General features: G+C 42.5%; 2 protein-coding genes across 2 annotated transcripts in view; one reads left to right on the forward strand and one right to left on the reverse strand.

Annotated features, from left to right (window-relative positions):
* LOC106805446 (apoptosis-stimulating of p53 protein 1-like) overlaps nucleotides 1–1,903 on the forward strand; it is a gene marked incomplete at its 5' end in the record, with an annotated part of 16,247 nt that extends 14,344 nt beyond the window's left edge. The window contains 2 exon segments of the mRNA XM_014807026.1: nucleotides 287–486; nucleotides 728–1,903. Coding sequence (XP_014662512.1) covers nucleotides 287–486; nucleotides 728–763 — 236 coding nt within the window.
* Nucleotides 1,904–11,755: 9,852 nt separating this feature from the next.
* Nucleotides 11,756–24,574, reverse strand: part of LOC106805447 (protein zyg-11 homolog B-like) — a 29,939-nt gene continuing 17,120 nt past the window's right edge. Inside the window, exons 3-16 of the mRNA XM_014807028.1 lie at nucleotides 21,084–21,581; nucleotides 20,460–20,740; nucleotides 19,769–19,883; nucleotides 18,954–19,106; nucleotides 18,493–18,669; nucleotides 16,908–17,072; nucleotides 16,133–16,274; nucleotides 15,767–15,837; nucleotides 14,650–14,697; nucleotides 14,419–14,486; nucleotides 13,739–13,865; nucleotides 13,258–13,310; nucleotides 12,560–12,657; nucleotides 11,756–11,806 (exon numbers count right to left, since the gene is read on the reverse strand). Of these exons, the coding sequence (XP_014662514.1) occupies nucleotides 11,784–11,806; nucleotides 12,560–12,657; nucleotides 13,258–13,310; nucleotides 13,739–13,865; nucleotides 14,419–14,486; nucleotides 14,650–14,697; nucleotides 15,767–15,837; nucleotides 16,133–16,274; nucleotides 16,908–17,072; nucleotides 18,493–18,669; nucleotides 18,954–19,106; nucleotides 19,769–19,883; nucleotides 20,460–20,740; nucleotides 21,084–21,581 (2,019 nt within the window). The 3' untranslated portion in view covers nucleotides 11,756–11,783. The remainder of the gene's footprint in view (nucleotides 11,807–12,559; nucleotides 12,658–13,257; nucleotides 13,311–13,738; nucleotides 13,866–14,418; nucleotides 14,487–14,649; nucleotides 14,698–15,766; nucleotides 15,838–16,132; nucleotides 16,275–16,907; nucleotides 17,073–18,492; nucleotides 18,670–18,953; nucleotides 19,107–19,768; nucleotides 19,884–20,459; nucleotides 20,741–21,083; nucleotides 21,582–24,574) is intronic.

A 24,574-nucleotide genomic window follows, 5' to 3' on the forward strand; every position in this document is an offset into this window, starting at 1 on the left:
GGATGGATGGATGGATGGATGGATGGATGGATGGATGGATGGATGGATGGATGGATGGATGGATGGATGGATGGATGGATGGATGGATGGATGGATGGATGGATGGATGGATGGATGGATGGATGGATGGATGGATGGATGGATGGATGGATGGATGGATGGGTCGGTGGGTGGATGGATGGTAGGATGGATAGATTCGATAATATTAGCTTATAGTCGATGTAGCCACATAGAGGTGCAATAAGAATCGGTGCATCACACGCCCTCCCTTTCTCTCTCTGTGCAGGTGTTCAGGAGAAGTTGGGGGTGATGAACAACGGGGCAGTCTATGCGGTGTTCGACTACAAGGCGCAGAACAGTGACGAGGTGACCTTCAGGGACGGTGACATGATGTTCGTGCTGCGCAAGGGAGACGAGCTGGAGAAGGAGTGGTGGTGGGCGCGCTACAAGGACCGCGAGGGATACGTGCCGCGAAACCTGATCGGCGTAAGTAAATGGCCACCCGCGCTCGACGCCATCTAGTGGCGCTTTACATAATCACGAAGAATTGTCACATGTTAACACACGCCGTTAATCGTATAGGCAGCTAGCTGTTTACTTTGTGTTTTTCATGTTTATTTATCATTTAAACGTGTAAATTGGCAAGCGTGAGGGAATAGCAGCATGAGGACTTGGTCGGCGGTCACACACTCACAGTTCGCGTTGTTGTTTTTTCCCCGTTTTGCAGCTATATCCTCGCGTGAAGCCAAAGCAGGAGATGTGACTTCGTTGTGAAGCATGAGGCACAGACGGCCGACCCCGACGGCCGACCCCGCACAGAGATCACGCGCGGAGATTCGCGCCCAGCCGCGGATTCGCCGTTTTTCTCACCGGCGCTCGGGTTACGGGGACGACGAAATGCGTGACGGCGTCGCTCTGCGATGCGTGGCGTTGTTAGATGTGTCGCGCGGGTGATGCTCAGGTGTTTCACAGACGTCGTTGTTACGATCTCACGCCGTACGATCGGTGGGACGACGATTGTGTTGCGTCGCGAGGCTAACGATCGCGTATTGAACGTTGATCTGATGTGTTGATGGTGGTTACAAAGTATTAAGTTTGCTCCCCCTCCCTCCTTCCCCGACGAGGTTAGCTAGCACTAGATCTATATCATGCGCTACGATGCCAGCAACTTACTGTTTTATACACGTAAACGGCGCAGACGCGCCGCAGCCCAATGAGGTCGTTGGATGGATGATGTACGACAGACATACTGGTCATCAACTCCGTCTCGCTTATCGGCGTGTTTTGCTGCATCCTCATTCGGTGGTTGCTTACCTCTCCCCTCCTCGCCCCGACCCATCCACCTGGCGCGAGTGGCTTTATAATCCCCGATTAATTTATTCGCTGAGGATGCCCTCGCGTGTCGCGGAGAGCGGCGTTTGCATTAGATGCCGCCCCGCGTGTGCTAGCTTCACCACGACCTTAAATGTGTACCAGGGGGCGCTAGTGTGCATGTTGCGAAGACTGCAGTTGCGTTTTTCAAACTTTCATCTATTTCGAAATGGAAATTATTGAAGGAATCGGAGAGAATCTATTTTAGAAGCGAGTTGATGATGCATTGTTGAGAGTGTGATCGTTCGGTGACATTTTATCTTGCCAGCGTTTATTGTTATAAACCGGATAACGGTGTTTCATATTTTAGTGTTCGAATAATTTCGGCTAGTAATACATTGATTTTATGAACAGTTTAGTTGGTTGTGTACATATTTTATAATGCAAGTTTGTACAGTGTCAAAACATTACAGAAGTCTTGGTAATAAATAGATGATATATGAATTTACTACAACTGCAGTGGGACTTATCGCAAAAAATTGTAGTCTGTGCAATAATCATGCAGCTGTAATATATGGGCAAAGGCACAACAGTTGTTATTCAGTTTCTTGTTCATTCGTTCCATTGTACAAACCGCGGATACTCACTCTACACACAGTACGGATTGAAGTAGTGTGTTCAGAATACGCGATTATGAATATCACTATAAGCTTCTGCATCTGAATTAACATAATTTGACGCTAACATGTTGATTACACAACATATAGATGAGCAACAGCTTACAAGCCTGAACAGCATTGATCGGCTGTCTATTGCACGTACACTATCGGTTTATAGGGTATCGTTTGCCGATACTCTGCAATGGAAATTTCAACTTTTTCTGGTATGTCCACTTCTGAGTTTCAAGTTTACATTACGCTGAGTTACGTTACGTTACGTTGTTCCAATACTTATCAGGGACCGAAACCAGTCCTAGGTTCTTAGGAAATATTCCTTAACCTCAAACAACAGGTGCGTATAGTAAACAAAAACAACAACAATACTTCCACGTACGTAATACTTGTGATGTAATAACCTATTTACGTGATACCGTACGACGTAGCTCTGACTCTGAACTGCTAGCATGTAGGAGTGGAGCCGTGACTTGAGTTAGTCAACATTTCCACGTCAACCACAGACAGACTCCGGATCGGATAACAAACAAGAGGCGAATTTGAACACGTTATCACGCATGTTATCACGTTACATGTGCCGAGATCTGTAGGGATAATTTGTTTTGATGTGAATTTGGGGGGTACTGGGGGGGGGGTGCTGTAACGGGAGCGAAGGGGCATCCATGCTTCTCTACCGGTGTAGTCCCTCTCTCTCCCGCTCAGAATCAGAATATACCGGAACAGAATTCTCAGTAACGAAGCAGAAAGTTTTAACGAAGCAGTGTTAACGAAGCAGAAAGCACTTGTCGTTAGTAACAATGACAGGTGTAATAAATTCATCACGTGTAGTAATTTCTCGTCACCTAATTCTAAATGTCGCGCTGCGAATGTGTTCCCTGTGATTTATATTCGAACGCACACCTGTATGGCAGTATTGCGCACAACTCATGCTGCATAATACTGCTACCCGAATAGGTAACTGAAACGCGTTACGCGAACTTCTAGATCACGCTGAAACTCGTGTGTGTGTGATGTGTGAGATCGTGTGGGAAGAGTAGAGTCATGGAGCGGCCTCTTGCAGCCTAAAGCTTGTCTGAGTAGGCTAGTGGTTAGACGGCCGGCCTGCTAGCTATGTAGCTGTGGTTCGAATCTCTGCTGTTCCTTTTCTAAACTATTTTCTAACTTAACTGTAAAGGTAAATATAATACAGACACTTGCACGAAGAAACTTAAGCTTGTGTGGATAGCATAGTGGTAAAGTTGCTAGACTCCAAGTTATGAAGCCGGGGTTCGAATCTCAGTAATTTCTTTGCTGATATATTGTCTAAATTGCCATTTCTCCAGTATATAAAGTACATATCGTTTTTCTATATTGGGGCGCCCGTTAGCCCAATGGGTAGAGCGTTAGTTAGACCAATGATTTCGTTCCATAAATACGGCTTCGAATCCCACCACGGCAAAGTAGTGTCCTAGCACATTACCTTTTACTGAAAACTATGATGATTTGAAAACGATTATCGTGCACTAGCTTATTGAACATACACGGACAAGAAACCACAGAGTTTAGTTACAGTATACTGTTTTTATTCGAAAACATTTCAATCGTGAAAGCGCATGCGCGTGGACTTTATATGCGCGTGACTATAATATATACGAGAATGTAATAACAAATATAAACATACCAATAATTGAATAATATACACAAGATTGAAAACAGGCGCACAACCAAAGCGTGAGACAATATACTCATATGCATGCGCGTGAACTTGTGGATAAATACACAATCTTTTACACGTTAAACACGAAAGCAAACAATTAATTATATAATACATGAAAAAAATTAAATTTATGATCGCTCATGCTTCCGTTTTCTCTCGCTTGCTCTCTCTCGCCCGCCCGCTTTCACACTATAGTCCTCGATCAGCTCTCTCAAACTCTCGTTCTTGTCCTCCCTCTCTCTCTCTCTTATACCCATGCACCTGAACTTATAATACACAATTATATACATTAAACACGGACGCAAATGAGTATATCACACATGGACTCGAAATTTATTATCTCTCTCTCTCTCTCTGTCTCTCTCACTCGCTTTCGCCCCCCCCCTCTCTCTCTCGCGCGCACACCACCATCCCCCCCCCTCTCTCTCTCTCTCGCTCGCTCTCTCGCGCTTTCTCCCTTACTCTCTTTCCTTCGTGCGTTCTCTCTCACTCGCTCTCGTCCTCTCTCTCCCTCCATTTCCTTCTTTCTTGCTTTCTCGCCCTAATTCTCTCACTCACGTTCGCCCATTCTCTCGCTCTTTTTCTCTCTCGCTCTCTCACTGATTGCATTTGGGGAATAGTGTGAGGCGATATATTTACTCTCTGCGGGAGCGTGCGCTATCCTACACAACTTTTGCCTTTCTTCTTTTTCTTCTTCGTCGTCTTCTTTCCTTTCTTCTTTCTTCCTCCTTCTCAATCTTCTCCTCTTCCTCCTCCTTCTTCCTCCTTCTTCGTTTTCTTTCATATAACGCCTTGACAAAGTACTGAAGACCTGGGTCATATCGACGTAGCGAAGTGAAGCTCGGTATATCATGGAGTCGGGTGCTCCTCCTCCGATAAGAAACAAGCGGCCAAGTATAAAGTATGGAGATCTGTAAAACAATGATGATGCGGTCAAACAAAACGTAATGTATATTATATAAATATATATATATATATATATACCAGGGGTGGCCGAGTGGGTGGTTAGATGAACGAGTGGATGGATTCGCCATTCTTTAAAACGTGACCTATTTTTTGCAAATTAACTGGAGTACATGGTGAGAGGAAAATACGCAGAACTCGCTCCTGCTTGTTGTTTAGCAAGGGATTTAAAACAAGGCAGTGGATATTTAACCGTACGGCAGAGTATCCACTTCCGCTATTTTACCGTACACCACATTTGATTGGCTACTATATTTATGCCGTCATCAACATTACGTTCGAATCCCATAAGGTTTAGCTATCTAGAAAAATTTAGGTTCAAATCCCATTTATTTCTACACATTTGTAGCCCCGTTTGATCATAATATTTACAATATACGTACTAATATACATATATACACATACATAAATATACTAGCCAATCAGAAGTACTGTACGGTAAAATAGCGATAGTGCATACTCTGCCGTATACGGTTAAATATCCACTGCGTTAAAACAATTATGAGGACTGTACTAAAGCGCACGCAGACATATTTACTTGGCTTTCAAAGCACGTAATTACTTTTCTATAAAGCACATTTATCACTGAGATATGTGTATAATTACAGTAATATTTATAGCATCACAAGTGCAATATGCGTTTAATTTATCATTACTCTATATTAACTTCTATGAATTATCTTACCTGTAAACGTGGCGCGTGTAGGCGATAACAGAGAATGAAGGAAACCTTGCACATTCACTCTACCTTGTCACTATATGCAGTGCAGTGGACACGGACAAGTGCGAGAACATAACATAACATATTACACGAGAGAAAATGGAGTGGGCTGACCAGCGAACAAGCGGTGTCACGCCGATGTCACGTGTCCGAGATCTCGCGAGAAAGAAGCCAGTTTAGACGTTACTCACTACTCAAGATGCTACATTTAGATAAATAGGATGAAAGAAACGCCAGCGACCTGTATAAGATACGTATACCCATACATAATACCAGAAGTAGATAATATAGGGAACCTTTTATTAACCATCCTTATTATCTACTTCTGATAATACGTATACAAGCACCGACGGACTGACGGACAGACTATTCTTATTCTTTTTCTTCTTCATCCCAGTGACTCCACAGATCAGTGGAGCTTGGAAAGAATCCTCTATACTGGAGCCTTACAGCGAACTCTGTACCATTTTCCCATCTTTTGGATTGCTTGTGTAATCTGAATAACTGTATGGGGGAAGGATAAGGCAGACCGGGAAGACAAGGAGGGATGAGAAATGTACTAGCTAGTGAGAAAATGACTTATGACGTCCAAATTCATGAATAGAAGAGTGAGTGGGGAGGAGATTGATCCCACAGTCCGATGGAGTTTGTGAAGAATCTGTGATACTTTACAACGAATTGTGTATCATTTTCCCATCTTTCGGAGTAACTGTACAATCTGTTTAACAGTATTGTGAAGGTTTAGACAGTATCACCGGCGGTATGGGAAATGAGTGAGGAGTACAATTGCGATTGGCAAATTTACTACTTCTTAAATAAAAATTGACGAGTAGCAGAGAGTGAGGAGGGGAAGAAGAGAGGCATAGTGATGCGCATGTGGGAGTTGGGTAGATGAGTGGGTTGTAGTGGAGGATTTAGGTGGAATGGTTAGGAAGGTATAGCCTGTTCCCCCCCCCACTCCATATACATTGCATGGTAGGTATGTGCCGCAGGAGAGACCCCCCTTTTCACCCTAAACTTCCGTTCCAGTGCATCGCATTTTTAAGAATATCTCGTTCCAGAGCATCACAAGTTTACATTTTCGAACATAGCCAGTCCCAGAGCATCCCATATTCAACAAACATTAGTTCCAGAGCCCCCCATTTTCAGGTCTGAGTTAGTTCCAGAGCCCCTCATTTTTGACTTCGCAGTGGCACATACCTACCATAATGTGGAGTGAGTGCCCCCACCGGGCTTGTTTCCTTGTTGATTGAGATTATCACTCCTAAACCATGAGGAATACATACAAGCAAAAAAATCTAAAAGCAATTGAGATTTTTCGTTTAAAATATAATTTCCATGTAATTAAATTTTCACACGAGGTTCATAAGTGAACAAGTGCCGCAGAGCGACAGCGCTCAACTGACGTGTACTGTAGCCAGGTATTCTTCTGATAAACTCACTGGCAACCGAATTTAGTGCGCCCTCCAGCCACCGCGTTCGCGCTCCGAGCATATATCTAGGATACTACTAATACAGATCTAAAATCTATGATAGGCTTTGCTATACCTACTGGTAGTACAGTAATAAAGATACAGCCGTGTAACTTTAATGATTTCGCTATATTAACATCAGGAGTAGATGAAGGTGAGTATCTTCATCTACTCCTGTTAACATGTTATCATGGATTCATGGATATGCGCCGAGCGCGAGCGTAGTGGTGGTGGTGGGGGAGGGGAGAGGGGTAGGGGCGGGTGGAGGGGGCTCTAATAGCAAAAGCAGTTCAGTCCTTTGTTAACAGTAAACAAATCTATGTTTAACCCTCCTCTTGAGGGTCAAAAGGTTATCAGACACTTACTCTTCGCACGTCAGCGGAAAGTAGATTTCATGGTTCTTTCAATAAAGTGATAAAAACGGTAGGTAAGTGCTGAAACAAACAAATTTTGAAACAAGAAAATGTCTGATATCTGACCTTTCCCCCACTGCCCTTTGACCTGTGACCTCCAATTTCGCACTGGTGATGGGTTTCCTCCCCATCACACTATACATCGAATATTAAGAGCGTAGCTAGGTCAAGCCGTTGAGATTTGTGCCGCAATTGCGTATTTCCTCCTATACCTTAAGTTAAAGGGGAAATATTCCCCCTCCATTGACACATCTTGACCTTTGACCCCCAAATTCGACATTCCGAGTCCTTTTCGCGATCCCCCCCGACGTCACGAATATCAAGACCGTACGTCGAGCGGTTAAGATTTGTGCCCAACTGTTGACGGACGCACGAACAGACGCACGGCCGGACGGACGCACGGACAATCATGCGATTCTACAAGCTGCATCTGACTTCGTCAGCTGAGCTAATAAAACCATCATCAATAATGGCAGCGGGTTATTGTCCAGGGGGTAAATGACACGGAGGTGTTTGTCTAGGCTAGGGGATAACTGGGATGGGGTAGTTGTCCAGGGGAGGGCAATTGTTTCAGAGGCAAATGTCCTAGAACTGACACACACACACACACACACACACACACACACACACACACACACACACACACACACACACACACATGCACGAACGGATGCACGCACACAGACAAACACACACAGTTAACCATGGAATGGATGGTCAGCCACCTGGTGGTACTAGCTCGTACTATTTCATAGGCATGTAGGATTTGCCGCTCTTTTCGCGATCACGAGTCACGAAGGAGAGTGCAGGCAACATGTACATTCCTTTTTCATTCTCACTTTTATTACATGGCACATGGTTATTATGAGAGGTGATCATAAGTACAGTTTTTTTTTTGATGATCGATTAGCGTTTACATAATCGAATAAGTAATTGGTTGCCGCACACAATCGATTATCGATTATAGTGGATCACCGGGACATCACTACTGTGTGCTTGCTGATTTCCAAAAACCACAGTATCACTATCCCCGAGGCATCCAAACATACAACGATACATAGACGTTTTCTTTCGCAGAACTTTAGCTCGTGCCAGCGCCCATACAAACACGCACAAACCCGTTATAATTTTACCGCTCTCCTTCTACATATAGCTCCAATTCGCACCATTTGATCAGCCAACTGCAGCAATGATATTTCTCTTTTCTGGCGTCTGGTGGCCAGATTAGGGCCTCGGCGACACTGCTGCTGTGGTTTTCGCGACAGTGACTGTCTTACCGCGTGGGATTACTGCTTCTACCTCAACAAAATGTTGCAATTAATGCACTTACAACAGAGACAAGAGGAATCGGCTTCTAATTTTCGTAATGAGTAAGTTCACAGTGCAGGTAATTGGACCCATTAAAAAGCCGTCACGTGACTATCAGTTCGCAGATTACAAACAACAGCAAAAACGGCACAGATGCAACATCCGCGTGATACGTCCTAGTAGCAATCTTTGCACACTGGTGTCGCTCGTTCTTTATTATCTTTGCCATGCTCGCAGAAGTAGACTGCCAGTCCACTTTTAGTGTCCGGCTAACTCAATACAATATACAATGCAATATATATATCTATGCTCTCATATCTGGTAAATAAATAATATAAGAATCTACCCTTACCACGGTGAAATTCCAAGCTACTGACTGTTGACAATCTAGCGATAAAAGGGAAAGGTTCGAGGCACTATGAAGGTTTAATCGTTTTGTATGAACTTGATTTTTTTTTAAAGAAGCTAAAATTACAGCCTTTTGCATTCAACACAGACATGGTCCTAACCAGCTACAGCTTTCTATCATTTCTGAAACGTTGAGAAACACGAGATGAACAGAACGTCACCAGACGGCAGAAATAAAGTCGATATTATGCTCTTTTCAAAAAAAGAATAAAAACCAGTTAGTTTCCTATTCGAGCTTGCACACCGTGTGTTGAAAGATCATCACCATCTTGACAAATATTTACCTGCCATTCCTATATAAAATTTGTACACAGTTTGCCTTTAATTGCAGCACCTATCTACACATAATACAAGCCACAGCTATATGACGAGTTGACCAGTCTTATTGGTCTATTTTTGTTTACATCCCTTTACACAGCAAAACTCTTTTCTGTTTACTATATGCAGAATGAACATCAATCTTTACAGCATAAGTGAAGTGAACTTCTACATCACACACAAGCACACACGCACACGCTATGTATGATTAGATATATATATATATATATATATATATATCTGATACATAATATGTAGTAATATATATATACATACCTATATATGTATATATTATCAGGAGTTAATAAAGACAAAGTCTTTGTTAACTTTGTTAAGACTTTGTTAAGACTTTGTTACTTTGTTAAGACTAAGTTTGTCTTTATATAACTACATCGATATTATATAATATATATATATATATGTATTATATATATATTACTGTTATATATAACAATCCCACTAGTATATCTATAAACCCAAATGATTCCTCGTCTCTCTTTTCATGATCCATGCTTCAATCGTCACATAGAATCTCGCGAGCATCAACATGACAACTGCATCGACAGTTGCTTCATAACATCATGCATCACACAGGCTACACTTATCACATGCGAGGGATTAGACGCCACTCATCGCGCACCCCGGCGGCGACACACGCGCACGCGTCGTGGGATAGTCGACTGATAATCCTCCTCAGCGCGACAACAGCCACTGACCCGTGACCGTTGCCAGCGTCCAGCGACGCTTCCGTGAGCAACGGCTACAGTAGCGACCGCTTGCCGTAGCAACACCCGCCGCAGCAACAGCTCTCGTAACGATCGCCGCCACAGCGAGGAAATTCCGTCGAGGCGTCCTGTCCACGTCGACGGTTGCCGCGGCGACGTCACACGCTGACGGGGCTCGGCGGGCGTCTCGGCGCGGCCGTCTCGGCGGCCTGCTGCGCGCTCGAGGACGTGTAGCGGGCGGGGTCCCGCCTGCAGAAATTCTTTTTTCCGCAAAACGGGATAACATAGAGAAGGATTTAAGCGCCTTCATGAATTGCGCTGGGAATTTGCCAATGATGTCACCTCCATGACTTGTAGCCAAAAACCCACAATGATTTACCAAAAACTTTTTTGCCCGAACTTTCTGCTAAGTTAGGTGTAAAGTAGTATTCTAGTATGTTTTCTTATTCAAAACAACATGGTTATGGAATAGGAATTGTAACCAAGAGTAACATGCGCGTTTCATTGACTGACATTGCTGTTGCTTTGACTGAAGAAACCCTTCAAGACACAGAGAAACAAGACACGGCACGCGTTTGGTAAATGTTGCGTTCAAGGATAGGAGAACATGGGGTCCCAATATAACCAACTGTAATTTACGATTCAATATAAATATAATATGTATATCAATTATATAGGTTAGGGTATATGGTTAGGGTTATTGTTTAGGCCGTTTAGGGTGATAGGTTTAGGGTTTCAGGTTAGAATTAGAGGTACTCAGGCGGTTTAGGGTTAGGCACATTGGTGGTTTATTGCGGACCCATTGTTCTCTACCCCCTCATTGCGCTAAATGTTTCGTTTTGGTTTATGACGCAGATTGAAGCTAAATGTTTTCTGATGCTAGTTTTCCATGAGAAGACACATATTTTACGCATTATTATAACGATATAATATTGACTATAATTGCAATTGCTTTTGACATAATGTGTTATTCTCGATCTTAATCTTAATTAAGTGTATGGAGAGGGTTTTAGGCTTAGCTAGTTCATAGCTGCCGGTTCTGTTTCATGTTCGTGCCAGTGGTCGCGGACTTAGTTTACGATTTGCCCTGACCTCAGGGTTAAACACTAGGTACTACATCTACGACTACTACGTACTATTAGTAATACTAGGATATACTAGCGTCAACGAGTACGAGTACGTATAGCTCTATAGTACTGTGGCGTAGCCCTTAGTACTGATAAGTTACCGTTCGGGTGTCGTAGCTCGTACAGTACTGTCGTAGCCATTCGCTCATTCCTCGATCGCTGCGACGATCAGCACTACGAGCGGGCAGTGTGACATGCGTACGGTATGTAAGATTACGAGAATGCCCAGACCTCTTCAACTTAAGATTGAGATTGAAAATAACACTATGGCAGAAAGAGTGCAATTATAGTGGATAATTATATGTATATATTTAATTGAGGCGGAAAGATCATGTTTTTCATGCGAAAATAATCAGATAAAACGTACCTTATCTTATAGCGGGCTGATAAACCCAATAACAAACATGTTACAAATGGGCGTTCGGCTTCTCTTGTCAAAGCGCCAAAGGCAATCGAAAGAAGCCAATCAGAAGTGCGCGCTAATTCTTCGCTATGTTATACGCGTTTCAGGAAAAAAAATTTCGCCGCCTCGAGCAGAGCAGCGATCTTGGAGACGCTTGTCCGTCGGACGAAAGGGATGCGTTGGCCACGCCGACGGGCGGCGACGTCCTGTGGCACTTGCGCCGGACCCACCCTCACTCTCAACACTACAAGCAGTGTAAGCGCTCAGCTGCAAACACCCCAGATGCGTGAGAGAGAGAGAAGCAGCAATATAGGAAAGGAGGGAGGAGGCAGAGAAAGGAGAAGAGACAGATGGTGGCAGAGCGAGACGAGAAGAGAGAAGAGAGACGAGAGTTAGAAGAAAGCGAAGAGAGAGTGAGCAAGAGAAAAGGAGCACGCAGAGGAGAGAGGGCGGACAAGCTGGTGAGTGAGAGAAGAGGGAATAGAAAGGGCGAAGGTGAGATAAGACGAGAGAGAGAGAGGAGAGAGAGAGCGACGGAGCGAGGAGGGGTCGCACGAGACAAGGGGGCTGGTGAGAGGGGCTCGCCACGTGCAGTGAGAGAAAGCAGAAAGATGGAGAAAGCGAGCAAGGGAGAGAGAATTAGAGATAGAGAGAGCAGAGAGGAGAGAGGAGAGAGCAAGACGAGAGGGAGGAGAGAGGACATGAGGAGAGAGAAGAAACGCAGAGGTTGAGAGAGAAAAGAACGGACGAGAGAGAGAGAGAGAGAAAGATAGAGAGAGACTCAGTCACACACAGTCTGTAGCTGTAGTAATTGTAGATGTAATTGTAATGGTGGTTGTAATTATGATTGTCATGCTAACGGCCGCGGGTGACATCCTCTGCCCGCTCGCTCCTCACATTCATAGCACACCCTGGTTTCTCATGATAGACATTCACAGTAATAACACTTACAAATCATATGAGCTGACATGTTTGTTTCTAAACACGATCATGAATAATAGCTTTCAGTCAAATACTCACGGTTTTTCGAACAGACATGGTATATGGCCCATACGGCCCACAGATGTAGCTGCCAGGGGATGTCCACTCCCAGCAGTCTGAAGAATGGTTTAAACGACCTGAAATAGATCAAAGCTGTTAAAATCTAGATTGTCGCAGGCAATCTCACCATGTCACGACTTATTTACCTTGATGATTCTTTACAAAATGCATGACGGATAGATCTTCAAGTATTTCCACATATTTAACATTACAAACTTCATGTCATTCCGTGTAATATTAAAAGGCTCTATGAAGATGTAAATACACTAAGCAAAATATTTTGTCTATATAATAAATAATGTATTATTCATGTTTGCATATGTTCACAATTATGCATATAATCCTTCAGAATGTTGTCACAATTATAATCAACTATGACATCATGTACCAAGAGAATAATTTATAAGCATGTAGTGTCAGCATTGTGTGATTGACGTTGTAACATTAGGTTATTTTATTTAATTCTATAATACTGGTAGGCGTGGTAGCAAAGTGCCATTAGACTATTGGCAAACATATTACACATGTTCCACGTGTGTGACTTTATCTGCCTAAATTGAAATGAGGTAGATCACCACCATTTACCTTGAGGTCAATCACCACCCATCAACCATCGCCACAACATCAGAACAGGACATCGTACTACTATGTACTAACGACTATGCATACATACTCACCTATACGCAACCATTTCGCCCTGTGGATTTTTCCACCCACACACACGCTCACCCTGAAATGGAAAACAACATCGATCACACTTCAAACTAAACCAGCCGTGCAATTTAGCTGTCCGTCTTAGTCTGATAACCAGGTCGCTTAGATACTGTTGCTAGGTCAGTCTAGCCAGACGAGTTTCTACGTTATTTTCATGCATGCACGCCAACTTGTCGACTTGCGTCACTTTGTTGCTAAGCATTGTTGTTTAGAACATCATATAACAATAATTATTAGCTAGAGCTGCATGTCATTCATGCCAGGCAGATGGGTCAAGTCTTTGACAGGCTTGCCTCCCCAATATAATAATGACAACACGACTTTTTAATAGTGAGAAGCCATGCCCTATCGAAGAATACACTTCACAAGCGTGTAGCAAAAATATGACACAACCATGAACGACAAGTAACGATTCAACTCTGGAAAGATATGCGACTCTCGTACCAGTCGATCGAGCACCTCCTGTAGCGGCAGAGAGAGCGTCCAGGACTCCGCACCGTCACTGATCATGTGTCCTAAGATGCCTGCTGCAAAGTAGCTGACGTCGATGTGCTCGGAGAGCAGCAAGTCACTGAAAGTGCAATGAAGAAGAAAAAACGTCAGGAATCATGCGAGGGCATGTCAATGTAACGCCGGTTTATAACCAGCGTATGCACTCAGTAGCTTCTGCGACGGTTGCCATGTACAAGTAGATTGCATTGTGTTGGTAGATTCTGCTGCGGTTGTCATGTACAAGTAGATTGCATTCTTGTGAACGGTACATACAGTGCATACGCTCCGTTATAACGCGATCGTTGAGGTCCATAAAATGTCATCACGAAAAAAGCGGGGTCGCGCTAAATCGGGGTTCAAGAAAATCAGTGTATAAACTAACCCAATGTTGACCTGTGCAGTGAGTTGCAATGCGTCGCGTCGCGTCACATTCAATTACAATCTGACCTAAGATCGGCTTAACTCGCCAAAAAACTTTTCAGTTCCGGAATAAGCAAGAAAAGGTCCAATGACTCGTGTCATATCGTGTCGTGTTATATCTGAATTCGCGTTAAATCAGGGCGAGTAAAATCGGGGTATTTTGTTAATTCATTTTCAATTGCATCAATGTAGACTTGAAATTGGTATCATACCTGATAAAACCCATAAAGTCATCTCTCATCAAGTCTTTTCTGAGTTCTTTCACCTCAGCTAGATTGCTCTGAAACAGTATAATAAAGTCATCTAAAAAAAGTGTTAGCCACCTAAACAAAACTTAACTATCGAAATCGAAATTGCAATTGCATTTTTTTTTTGAAAGAATCTAGGTATAATAAACGTTGTCCTAACATATATGACTATGGTCAGTACTGTATTTCACTCACCACCAAACCTAGAACTTTTGTTTCCACTGCCTTTTCCTTAGAGAATGTCTGTGAAAACAACAGTACACTATATAGCTAATTGTTGAACAAAAGCAGGAAGATACGTTTACTATATCTATCTTGGTTAATTTTTACTTAACCGTGTTGATTCAAAACGTACTGCTGACGTTTCGCCTCCTATCAGGAAGCTTTCTTTAAGCTGACTGAAGTTATCAGTTTTGACCACCAGATGGTGTAGTGGTCAACAGCTTGGTCCACACGTGACTGAGTGTGTATCCCCCTCGTCACGGATCCAGATGGCTTCCTTAATCCAGCGCCTAATTTTGATTGGCTTGCGAACGATAATCTTCGAATTATCCCAATTGATGGTGTGATTGGCGGTCGCTACGTGGTCCGTGATTGCGGATTTGGTTATTTCGGTAGCCGACTGTTTTCGTAGGGCCCTTGTGAAAGATTTGGGAGCTACGGTGTCTACGTTCTTTTTAAGTTCTTTAAGGTGGGTTTCAAATTTGCGGCCGGTTTCTCCAATATAACTTTTTCCACACATTGCACACGGTATCTTGTAGACACAGGTCTGTAATGTACAGTTGTGTAAGATACGGTAAGGGATACAGACTCAGTCACGTGTGGACCAAGCTGTTCACCACTACACCATCTGGTGGTCAAAACTGGAACTTCAGTCAGCTTTGAGAAAGCCTCCTGATAAGAGGCGAAACGTCAGCAGTACGTTTTGAATCAACACGGTTGAGTAAAAATTAACCAAGATAGATTTATTATCTACCAACCGAATGAACTTATTTAATGGGATATGTTTACTGTATAAAGCATGTTGATGATGACAAAGATACCAAACATGAGCTCAGCACGACTGTACAAATCACTCCTTACAAGTTACATACAAGTCACACCACCAGTACGCAAGCAAGTTAATCACTAACTTCACAGCTCAATGGCATCGAGTGATAAGGTTGCCGAACACACATGGAGATAGTGGCAGGGGATCTGCATCTCATAGAGACATACCGTGTTACACCAGCTAAATACATTCCACCACTTGTTGCTATAGTTCAGAATTCCACTCTCACTACAAGTGATCATTACTAGTGATCATACGAACCCGAAGAACGTTCATGAACAGGTTCAGTCCATCTTCTTCCAAAACTACTTTGCAGGTACCCGGTGACTCATCTGCAATGCACACGATATTAAGTTCTCGCCTTAAAACTAGAAGAGGCGTGCAGTCACAGCCAACCCATATTAAACTGTTACATGTGCAGTAATTTGACATTGCAAATTTGTAAACAAATTTTGTGAATACAAATATACACATGTCAGTAAACAATAGTAAGTAGAAGGTCAAGAAGCTATATAAATATATGATGACGGAATAACAGCGAACAAAAATAAAATATTTTATAGAGATTGTTTTTTGAGTGGACATTGCTTACTAAACATTGTGCATGTTAGTAGAAATATAGTTGACCTGTCAGATTCCAGAGGGCACTGAGTGTAAAGGTCATTGTGACATCCTTGGAACACTCTTCTGTTTTCTGCTTAACTATGGAGAGAAGCTTTCTCATGTAGCGAGGACTTGAGCCCAGCATTGACGTCTGAGATGTTGAAATCTACAAAGAAATAGCGACAAAATTGTAAACCTGAAGTAGACATCGTCAAGATTTATTGATCAGAAACCAAATAACACAACTCTCCCTTAGCGTTCGATCAGTATGATGCTGATACTGATCAAACTAATCTCGTGATACCAGGGGAAAAAATAAAATGTATTTTTCGGGGGCTACTTTTCAAGCTCGCGTGCATGAAAATAGCACTCTAAAATTTGGTTTGCATTGAACTCTATACAAATTTACGTGGGCTCTTTTTGGCATTTCCGGGGCTCTTTTTGGCATTTCGGGGGCTAAATCGCCCCGAGCCCCCGTGTATTTTTTTCACTGCGTGATACACTAATGACACACTGCACATAGGCAAGGAGCAAGTAACACTTATTAACATGCTATCAGTGCTAGTTACCCTACAAAGGCAGCTCATCACTAGCAGCGAGTATCAAGCTCATTCGAGCAAACGTGAGGGTCATACAGTAGGCAGAAAAAAACACAAGTATAGTGGCACGGCAAATCCACGACCTTAATTACCTAATCTAACAAACTAATTACCTCAGAGGCGAGTACTGCGCAAATTGCGACGACCACGCGGCGTTCAAATGTGTCGATTCTAATTACTTATACTAACGAATTAAATACCTTAGCAGCAAGAATCGAGCAAATGGCGACAGCCATGCGATGCACAGACGCGTCGTCAAAATGGCACAGACACTCCATGACGAGCCGCGCGCAGCAGAACTTGTCAAACGAGACGTCCTGAAGGATGCGGTCACTGCATAGTGTCAGCAGCGAGTTCTTCTGCAGCTAAACACGAAGAGTAATCCATGCTGACAAACGATTATTCTATATTATAAAATGAATAACACGCACTATCGTACCATTCTTCTTGCATGAGGAAGAACACACGCTAACGAACAATTCATCTGCATGATGAAGAACACACGCTAACGAACGATTCTTCTGCATTATGAAGAACAAACGCTAACGAACGATTCTTCTGCATTATGAAGAACACATGCTAACGAACAATTCATCTGCATGATGAAGAACACACGCTAACGAACGATTCTTCTGCATTATGAATAACACATGCGAACGAACGATTCTTCTGCATTATGAAGAACACATGCTAACAAACCATTGTTCTGCATGACGAATAACACACGTTAATAAGCATTCTCCTGTAACAAAACACACTGAGAAACATGCACGCTAATGATAACCAACTGAGAGCAGGAGCGAAAAGTGGAATGTGACATCTTTCACGAGACGTGTGACTTAATACTAGACGAGTGGCCACCACGTATGTAATTGTAATCCATACATGGATTTTTACCACAATATAATAGCTGACATAAAAAGCAATTTTGTTCACCTGTCTTACAAACTGATCCACGACAGCAAACTTGATAGTGAATCCTGTTAGCTGACAGCTCTATAGAACAGATGCCTGCCTATTAAGGACATTTGGCACCTTCCTTGAATTGGCAGTTATAGAGTATAACCACCTCTATAGAACAGACACCTGTCTAGAAAGGACACTTTTAGGATTTAACTTGAGTGACCTCGATAGGCGGGCTTAAAGGGACAGTAGCCTCTAGGATCTTACTGCATACAACCGTACTTACTGTATAACAAATCGTCTATACCCACACGTATTTGTTACCAGATACCTAATTTAATTGTTATAATTATTTACACATCAACGCTACGAAATTTGAACGGCGCCATGACACCCGCGACCGTGCTGCCACCCCGAAAAAGTTGCGTATTTGACAATTTATTTTGCAGATTACAGACCGAGGGCTAATCACAAAAGTGCAATTATATTTATACCTAAATGCTTTTTAACCAAACGATATTCATTTTAGAGCAAATTTATCCATATTATAACTGAAACTATTATATGTCGTTTATAAGATATTACAATCCTTTTGCTTTTAAATGAATAAAGAAGAAACACCCTCGATGTGTAGCCCTTGGCTGGAAAGTGGTTTTGCGCAACTTATCAGATCGTGCGCTTTGAGTGGCGCCACCGTCGTTGTAATCAAACTGTAGTCGTTAGTTTTAAAACATTTTTTAATAATATATCTAATGGTGATTGAACCATGAAACTTTTTATGCAGCGTAACTATAACCTAAATTAGCTGAAAATAACCCTAGAACCTAGAGTAAACTCTCCCTTTAACTGTATACCTAATCATCAAATGTACGGTGCTGCTACCTGTTGGTGGTTTGCAAAATTCTCCATTGCTTTCATTGTGAGTTCGACTACTTGCTTCAGCCAGCGAGGATGCACCTTCATACCCATGTCTCCCTTTGTAAGGTTATAGAGACAGGCGGTAGCAGCCATCTGCACTCCTAGCTGCTGTGGGTGGCTCGCCATGACCGGTAGCACCAACTTAAGCAAGGGTTAAGAGGTGATGAGTTCATCAAGAGTTCAACATCAAGACGGTCTTCCCACTCTAACGACATTCATCAGTTTCATTATAGTTTATTTTTTTAAACATTCACTGATGGTAAGGTAGCATTTTTGGTTCGAGATAAACATTGCAAAGGCTGAATAGGATTTTTGACTGCACTGAAGGCGAGGAGCTTGCAAGCTCTCGCTGTTATTTTTTACCAATGTATTACCATCAAATAAATAAATAAATAAATAAATGAAGAAAGAAAGAAATCGCTCACCTGTATAATGTCAAGTCTAGGTCGCTTGAACTCTTCCGTGAGTTCACGAGTGAGGCTAAACAGATTGTACAAGCCCTTCTGTGCATACATGGGCCTGACTTTGTATCGTCTCAATGCTTCCAGTAGTTGCCTTTCTGAAGCCTCGCCGGCTACCTGCATGTATCAATCAGGAAAGAATTAGTTTGTGTATGAAGATTCATAACTTCTCAGTATTACATGTAGGATATCAGTGTAGATGTAAATTATAATTTGTCGATTTTAAATATTAAACAGGGTCTCACACATAAACTAATAATTCTATTGCACTGACATATATTAATTAACATTTCTATTACATATCTTGCTATTTATTTTAATTAATTAACTGGACACCTAGGCACAAATCCCGCACATTCCCTGTCTTAGAAAATAGCAGATGTTCAGTCTTCACAAAAAACCTTTTGAGCCACTTACCCTTCTATTCGGGCAAGTATTCTGTAAAATGTACACGTATGCCTGAATGACATTCTACATGTTCTAGTTGCCCATATATTTTACAGGAATATTTTTGGAATAGCAAGTAAAGAAGTGAAGAAGTGTGCACCAATTCTAGATGCCCGCCATTTGTTTCTGGTGGTAACATTTCGTGATTTTAAATTAAAAACCTTTAGTTAATGGCCAGTTTCATTATAATTTATGTGGTTTTAAAGCAGGAACTCGTCAGGCAAGTAAGCTTGCAATGATTACATGCCCACTGAGATTTCTACATGTCTCGGGCATCAGATGCCCGGCTAAATTCGAAGACTAGGTGTTTGGACAGCAAAGAAAATACATACCACAAGTTGGCGATTGTAGGTAACATCATTTGGGTCAGTGAGAAATTCCTTGAAACAGGAATTTGTAAGCATCAGACCAAGAAATCTGAGGTTTTTGTGATTGATGACGAATTCCCTATTGAAAATAAAACAAACCAATTTACAACTGTATTCTGCATGTACATGATTACAAATTGCAAGGCATTGTAAAGTGCTACCAATGGTATTGTTATTATACGAGTTTACCCATTGTTTCAATCTCTGATTTTGACAGATTAACGTTAAGTCTAAAGTATTATACGAGAAAAATGTTTTACCATGGTTTTGACCACATTCATGATTCATGTTAGCCAAAGTCAAAATGTAAAGTTCTGAATTATTACAATGTAATTTTTAAAATTATTAACTATTGACTGCTAGGAAATCGTTTTTCCATCCATGTGACCAAACCATCACGATGCTATTATTGAAATCAGGATTGAATAAAAACAACTTGATTAAAATTTTTATGCACTCCCGTTAAAATTATTAACGATTCGCCGCCCCTGTGACTAAATCATCGCAGTGTTATCGTTAAAACAATTAACACTTTTACTCAAGCAATAACAATAAGTAGCGGAAAAGTGAGGAAAACACGAGACTGGTTGGAAATTATTTTCAAAATCCTGGTTTTAATGTGTGATCAATGTATTTTAACGTGTGTAAGACGTACCGGAGCGTGTCGTCGTTGATGTCGTCGTTGCCGGACAGATCGAGGCTCTGCAGGTGTGGCAGGCTGTGCGGCTCCTCTAGCAGGCCCTGCACGCGCTGCTTCGCGGGCGGCGGGACGAGCGGATGCACGGCCGACACGTGCTCGGATACGTCGAGGTGCCGCAGCTCCCGCAGCTGACGCAGGACGTCGTCGGCGCGGACGCCGTGCGACAGCGACACATTGTAGAGCGACAGAGAGCGCAGACGGTCGGCGCAGCGCAGCAGAGGAGCGATGCTGCACACCTAGCAACGCGAAACATGCGATTATTTACATTGTTTTGTTGCTAAGCAGCACAATGCAGCAGTGGCAACGTCAACTTGCAGTGGTACCCTCGACTTTCTGGTCACACCAAAGCCTAGAAAGTAAAAACCTCAAACGCTCCCAGTGTCTTTTGAGTAAAGTTTCAATGCCTTTGTAATGCAAATTGAGCAATTTTAGCTAAACACATTAAAACTCATCGGCTGCAATAGAATATATATTCCTGACTAACATTGCAATGTGACGCAAATTGAACAATTTCGATCCCTGCACTACCACACACGCACGCTCGTTTACTACAAGCTGTCCACGTCACTACGTACACACCTTCGTGCCGGACAAGTCGATGCTCTCAAGGCGCGGCAACCCGCCGACGATCGTTTCCAACCCGCGATCGCCGAGTTCCGTATCGCTTACGTTCAGCGCCGACAGATGGCGCAGCGAGGCGATGGCGGCGAGCGAGCGTGTGTCGTCGATCGCCGCGCTGCCGTTCAGGTTGAGGCACTGCAGGTTTGCGTGCGACCACGTGCCGAGGCAGGCGACGAGGTCAGCGACGGGCACGGCCGTGGCGCGAGCGTCGAGCCGCGCGATCCTGTGTCCGCGCAGCACGCGCAGCCCGCCGGCCGCGGTCACGGGAGAGGCGTCGACGCAGGCGGCGCGCAGCGTCGTGTGCGCGGCGTCAAACAGCGTCAGCATGCGGTCGTCCAACAGACCCTTGTCGCAGACGGTGCGCAGCAGCCGCTCGGAGATGTTGCGGTGGAGGAAGACGTCCGGGTCACGGAACACGAGCTTCAGCGAACACGGCTCCTCCGGCTCGGCCTGCAACTGCGCCGCCCAGCGAGACAAGCAAACGTTACTACCTACGCCACGCCGGCAGCGAACATGAAGGATTGAGGAAACGGTGAAATTAGGAAGAGAAAAATTAAGGAGCAATGAAGCTCTAGCCATTTGAGAGTATATTAAGTTACTTATTAAGTAAAAAAAAATGTACAAGTCTACAGAGCATATTATGCAGCAACGTCTGACCAAGATTATATAACTATTAGTTGAGCAACCAATAATTTGTTAAATGTAAAGTCACTATCAGAAGTAAATAAGTCTCAGGTAGAGGCAATCAAAACACACACACATCACAGCAATTCTACTAGTATCATAACATTAGTCAGTGGCTGAACTGGGAGGAGGGGGGTTGCAACCCCCTCAACCCTCTCTAGATACGCCACTGTAAAGGTGGGTCACAGAGTAAGCTTAAACTTAACCCGACCTGGCTCTATGACTGTTTCATGTCATAGGAGCCATGTAGTGTGAAGCACAAATATGGAAAAACATCCCCTTCAAAAATAATCATTTTCAAACATTTCAAATACACAATTTAAAATCAATTTAAAACATTTCAAATTAATTAACAAAAATACAAATTATTTTATATTGTTAGAGAAATTTAAATTCAAAATTTAAAATCAATTCACAGAATAACAAATCAATTTATTAACTTGCAAAATAATTGCCTGATATACAAATTCCTTCACATCATTGTAAAAATAAATTTTCTAAAAGTACAATTTATTTTCAAAACAACAAACCAATTTACTAACTTGCAATTTAATTGAGAACATGTTACATAAACCGTAAACTCACAAATGTTCAAATCTTGCTTCATCACCCTAACAATTGAAATTATAAGTTTTAAATTAATTTACAGAATAACGAATCAGTTCACTAAGTTTGAAATTAATTTATTACTTTTAAAGGGATAGTTTACTCTAGGATTTTACTGCATACAACTGTACTTACTGTATAACACATCGTCTATACCCACACATACTTGTTACCAGATACCTAATTTAATTAAGTTATAATTAATTATACATCAACGCAACGAAATTTGAACGACGCCATTACATTTTTGGAAGAGCATTTTATCAAAAAGCAAACTCCACGACAGATGGCGCTCTCGCTCTGGCTCAATTCTACCACTGCCACAAGCTGATTTCCGTAAGAATTTCTTACGCTTTTTTACTATAAGTTTTACAGCGACCCCGTTACTCCTGTCCTATGTAATACGGTGTTTACTTATAAAAGCTGCAAAGATAATAAAAGTCGGACTATTATTTCATGAGAAATTTGATAAAATAGTGATACCAAATAGTGCGCCCATTTACTACTTTCAAATCATTACGCTGTTTACTAAAGTAAGTTCACGTATTTATCATGAATTTTCGGGATGCTTGCCAATATACTTAATTCTCGAACATTGTCTTTGATACATTTTTGCGTATACAGCTTAAAACATCTAAATTTGTCCACCAACAAACATGCAAATCATAGAAATTTCTAATGTTTTGTTAGGCGGCGACTTCGGCCGTTGGCTTGCCATTTGCTGGATTTCCCCAGAGCTCCGCCCACTGTAAAAATAGTGCTAGCATTGTGGCAGTGGTATATCCTGAGTGTGGGAAGGGGGCGCTGCATGCAGTTTGATCAAAAAGTTGCGTAGTGACGGCGCGTGTCATGGAAAATCGTTTTCGATTGAGCGGACCAAAATCCCTAAATAAACAACACTGTTTTTACTCGCATAAGAAATTTTTGTGTCATTGTACTCTGCACAGCATACGATCTTGCGGTCACCTTCAGACTTGTTCTTGTTGGTTATTTACAGTTCTCGTTGTTATATACGAGTTCTGTATCTTTTTGTTACTTACACATTTACTTGTTATAAATATATTTACTTTTGTAACATTACCTTTACATTTACGTGTGTTTGTGTTTGATATTTACACCTCTGTGTCTAAAATTGCGATTTATTTATTACTTTAAACATTAATCACCAGAAATGCGAATCTATCTGTTGGTTTCAGAATTATTAGGTTACAAAGAGGGGGGGGGGGGGGCGGTGGATCATCTGCTAAAAAATTGTGCATGAATATTTATTTTTATTGAAACGTTCCAAGTGGCCTGTGCTTTCAACAGTCTTGTACGTCAATGCACGCTGCGTCAAGAGCCATAAACTCGACACAATTTCATCTCTGTTATGTTACGCCTGAATGCGTGATTGATCAGGGAGGGTGCATGTAAGAGTGAGACATTTCTTTGGGGTTCCGAAAAACACAATTCCACTTGACAATTTCATGGGGCCATTTCAATTGGAAGCTCTGCATATATGGACCCCCAACAAGCCTTTGACTGACTAGTCAACAAAATTGAAAAGGTATTGCGCTCTTATTTAAGCCCGCCGATAGTTCTTATTTAGAACAAAGTCTTCATTGTTACTTCTAAACTACAGACCATGCCGCTGACCGCTGTGGAGACGTGCGCCGGGCCTCGAATTGGCGCACGTCTCCACTGCGGACAGCGCTTCATACTTGAACATATATATATTTGTGTCAGTGAGCGCAGCAACAATGCGGCGGCGGTGTGAGTTACAGATGAAACGCTCAAGTGCCTGTGACTTTAACATCCCCGCGGTCGCGTGCGCATATCCCGCGGAACTGCGCGCGTCTCATCCGCGGTGCAGCGCTCAGGATCCACAGCAAAGCTGGCCCCAAGGATAGAAGAACATGGGTCCCAGTAAACCATGTGGCCTCAACCTAACGCCTAATTCTAACCCTAACCCTAACTCCTAACGCATAACCAACAACCTATTATATTGATATAATAATTATATTTATATTGATGTAAATGACATTGGTTTTATTGGGACGCCATGTTCTCTATCCTTGAACCAAAGCGGTGCCACGCTGCACGCAATCTTGTAATCAGGTCTCTCTGGATTACATTAAATCCTAGCGAATTACGAGTTACTAACAATAAAAAATGGTATA

This window comes from Priapulus caudatus, unplaced genomic scaffold, assembly GCF_000485595.1.
Source record: "Priapulus caudatus unplaced genomic scaffold, Priapulus_caudatus-5.0.1 Scaffold114, whole genome shotgun sequence".
In the NCBI taxonomy this organism is placed as follows: Eukaryota; Metazoa; Priapulida; class Priapulimorpha; order Priapulimorphida; family Priapulidae; genus Priapulus; species Priapulus caudatus.